The sequence below is a fragment of the Mus pahari genome, chromosome 5, assembly GCF_900095145.1.
Source record: "Mus pahari chromosome 5, PAHARI_EIJ_v1.1, whole genome shotgun sequence".
NCBI lineage: Eukaryota > Metazoa > Chordata > Mammalia > Rodentia > Muridae > Mus > Mus pahari.
In genome coordinates, this window is record NC_034594.1 from 145,752,894 (window position 1) to 145,756,467 (window position 3,574).

At 40.1% G+C, this 3,574-nt stretch overlaps 1 protein-coding gene across 1 annotated transcript; it reads left to right on the plus strand.

Annotated features, from left to right (window-relative positions):
* Positions 1-2,069: 2,069 nt before the first annotated feature.
* LOC110322443 (olfactory receptor 10J3) lies at positions 2,070-3,090 on the plus strand. Its single transcript, XM_021199116.1, has one exon. It carries the CDS (start codon positions 2,109-2,111, stop codon positions 3,048-3,050), a length of 942 nt encoding a protein of 313 aa, XP_021054775.1. The 5' UTR covers positions 2,070-2,108; the 3' UTR covers positions 3,051-3,090.
* Positions 3,091-3,574: the final 484 nt, after the last annotated feature.

Sequence of the window (3,574 nt, forward strand, 5' to 3'; positions counted from 1 at the left end):
CCATGGCCGAGATGAATAGCCCTGCTCTTGTCAATGTCTCTAATTTACCTAGTCTTCTCTGTTAGAGAGGTTCTTACATAAAGGTACTGAGAGAGAAAATTTTAGGATGTTAATAACTGTGAATAAGTGGTCTGAAGAAGGGAGGAGAAAATATTCTGAGTCATGAGCATAAGACAGCAGGCCCAATAATGCCTTCTGTTCCCNGAAATAAAATGAAATCCTAAGATTTTACATTGAATTTCAATATATACAGGTATANTGGAAACCTATTGTAAAGGACTTACCTCCAAATTATCAGTTGCATAAGCAGGCTACAAACCTGACAAAACTGTTGTTCCCAGTTGTACCTGGAATGAGCAGCCACTATGGCCTCGGAAAGAAGTAAGTTCTGGAGAACATAAACACACTGTCAGAAATAAAACTGAATATTGTGCTCTTCCTGATCCATTCCTCTGTTAGAACAGTTCATGTAGCAATTCATGATTCGATTCTGCTTGATGTACCTCCAAAAAAGATTTCAAATCAGAATAAAAAGGGGAAATTAGAAAATGTATAACATCATGTTTGAAATATTCAAAGAATTGCTTACAAGTACAGAGGGGTGTGCTTGAATTTAAACTGGCTACGTTGTCAAACAGTAAGGAATAGCTGCTAATAAAATGAGTACTTATTTTGGGCTTCCTGTTTGTCAAGTACCAGATCAAATTCCTTACCTGCATTTAACCTGTTTAATGTTCATGGCAGCCCTGAACTTTATTACTATAATCAGCCCGCAATTGAATTTTGAACATTGTGGTTAAAACTTTGAAGTGATTGAAGGAATTTATGCAGGAGTGTCCAAGTAGTTTCTCATGAAAACAGGATTATAGCATCCAAGTGCAGATGCAACAGCAATGTAGAAAATGGGTATACAAACAATTGTGCAGTGATACAGGGAAGGAGAATGGGCATCATGCGTTGGGTGCAAGTGGGAAGTGGGAAGGAGAGATAATATGGGGGAGTTACAGAAAACTATACCTTTAGGGCCATGTAGAAGGGAAGGGAAGCAGTTCAAAGAACTCTAAGCTTTCCAGATGGAAGTAAAGGATATGTCTAATAAAGATGGAAGGGTATCTCTGCCCTATTACAGCTTCTTATTCTAGCTTCACCTGGGGGGCAGATGCATGTTAGATGGTCCTGCTTCTTTTGGTTCTAACATTGTGTGGGATGTGAAGGAACAAAGTGAACCACGGGATTTCCGTGCTTTCTGTATTTAAATGAATTTTCTCGTTGCTCCCACAGAGGATCTATGTCACTGTCAAAGACGCTTGGCTCATCTTGGTCCCTTTTCATTCCTTTGGCCAGAATTCTAGGGAGCGGCAGAGTGCACGTATTGGAATATTATGCAGCCATTTTCATAATATCAGAGAACAGTGGTTACAGGGCCTGCAGGCAGAGTAGGCCTACTTTTCCCTCTACGTTAGCTACTGAATATAGTGCTGTAGTAAATATGAAGGCAAAGATAACACTTTGATGCTTTGTTTTAAATCTATGCATACAAAAGTTACTGAACATTAAAATATACAACTAGATGACACATCTTCACGATCGAAAATAGACTATAAACATGTATGATATTGTGAATAATAATAAGTAAGTGCTATTAATATATGCAAGTATTGGAAAATAGTTGAATGAGCAAACCTTACACATTGTTAATGGAATAGAAACAAAAGCATATGATGTGTCGAAAACAGTGGAGGAAAGTTCATAATTGTTGAAACAGGACTAAAGAGTGACTCAATAAGAACTCTATAGTTAAGAAACTGAAGACAGGCCATTTCTACAAATCTCTTTTAATTTTGATCTACTTGGTTTCTTGTCTCCATCTGTGCTCTTAATCCCATGGCCCTAGTTTAAGGATTCTACAATTCCAAAGGAAAGATGGCACAAAGAGGAAGACTGAGCCATTCACCAATAGCTGAGTGTTGAGACTCTGCAGTCCCTAGCCTTGTGCAGGATAGACGCATTCTTCACTGAACACCTTGGTCCAGCCTATTCTGGTTCATGTTTGACTCATCAAAGCTTTCTTCCCTTTGCCTCATTTCCTGAAGCATATACTAGTCTCAATGCTAAAGTCAAATGCAACCTTTGTAACAGAGTTCCTATTTGAAGGTTTCTCCAGCTTTGGTTGGCAGCACAGGCTTGCCTTTTTTGCCATTTTCCTAACATTGTATTTTCTCACGCTGTCTGGAAATGTGATTATTGTGAGTATTATTCAGCTGGATCATCATCTACATACTCCCATGTACTTCTTTCTGGCCATATTGTCTATCTCTGACACCTGCTATNCCGTGACTATTATACCACGCATGCTTTCTGACCTCCTCCATCCTTTCCACACNNTTGCTTTTCGAGACTGTGTGGTCCAGATCTTTTTTTATCTAACTTTTGGTATCAACAACTGTTTCTTACTCATGGTCATGGGATATGACCGTTATGTGGCCATTTGCAACCCCCTAAGGTATTCAGTCATCATGGGTAGGAAGGCTTGTGTCCACTTAGCATCAGGGTCACTGGGAATTGGCCTAGACATGGCTATAGTCCAAGTTACATCAGTATTTAGCCTGCCCTTCTGTGATAGATTTGTAATCCCCCACTTCTTCTGTGATGTGAGACCCCTGCTGAAGCTGGCCTGCACAGACACCNCTGTCAATGNGATCATCAACTTTGTAGTCAGNGTGTGTGTTCTTATTCTACCAATGGTTGTGGTCTTCATCTCCTATGTCGTGATCGTCTCCACGATCCTTAAGATTGCTTCAGCTGAAGGTAGGAAGAAGGCCTTTGCCACCTGTGCCTCCCACCTCACGGTGGTCATCATCCACTATGGCTGCACTGCGATCATCTACATGAAACCTAAGTCCCAGAGCTTGCTGGGGCAGGANAGACTCATCTCAGTGACCTACACTCTTATCACCCCTCTACTGAACCCTTTGGTATACACTCTGCGGAATAAGGAGGTCAAAGATGCCCTACGCAGAGCCCTGTGGCAGAAGCCACTTTCATCTTAATCAGGTTCATTTGTGAATTTCGTTTCTTTCAGTTGGTGAATATGCAGTTATCTTAAGTTGTTTCTAATAATGCCTTATCTTATGGTACCAGCAAAACCAGAACATGTTGACAGTTGATAACTAGAGGCTTCCTTCTATGTCATCAGAATTCTCTGTGCTATGCTCTGGAGGAATGAGATAATGATTTTTATNTACTTAGTTTAANTTGAAAGAAAATNTATAAACATAGGTTACTTATGGCCAGAGACTTGGTAGGCTTCTTTTGATTGGTTATTTTATTTATTTACACTTCAAATGTTCTCCCCATTCCCAGTCTATGCTGCACAAGTCCCCCATCCCATCTNCCCTCCCCTTTGTCTCTAAGCATTTTTTCTGTCTATGAATGTCATGGTCAACTAACACTTTTTCATTTCCCAACTCCTTCAAGCCTAGACTTGTTCAATATAAGAGCAGCACTGCTTTGTGTGTAGAACTGTTTACTTGTGCACATATCTACACTCTCCATGAAAATGTTATGACTTGAT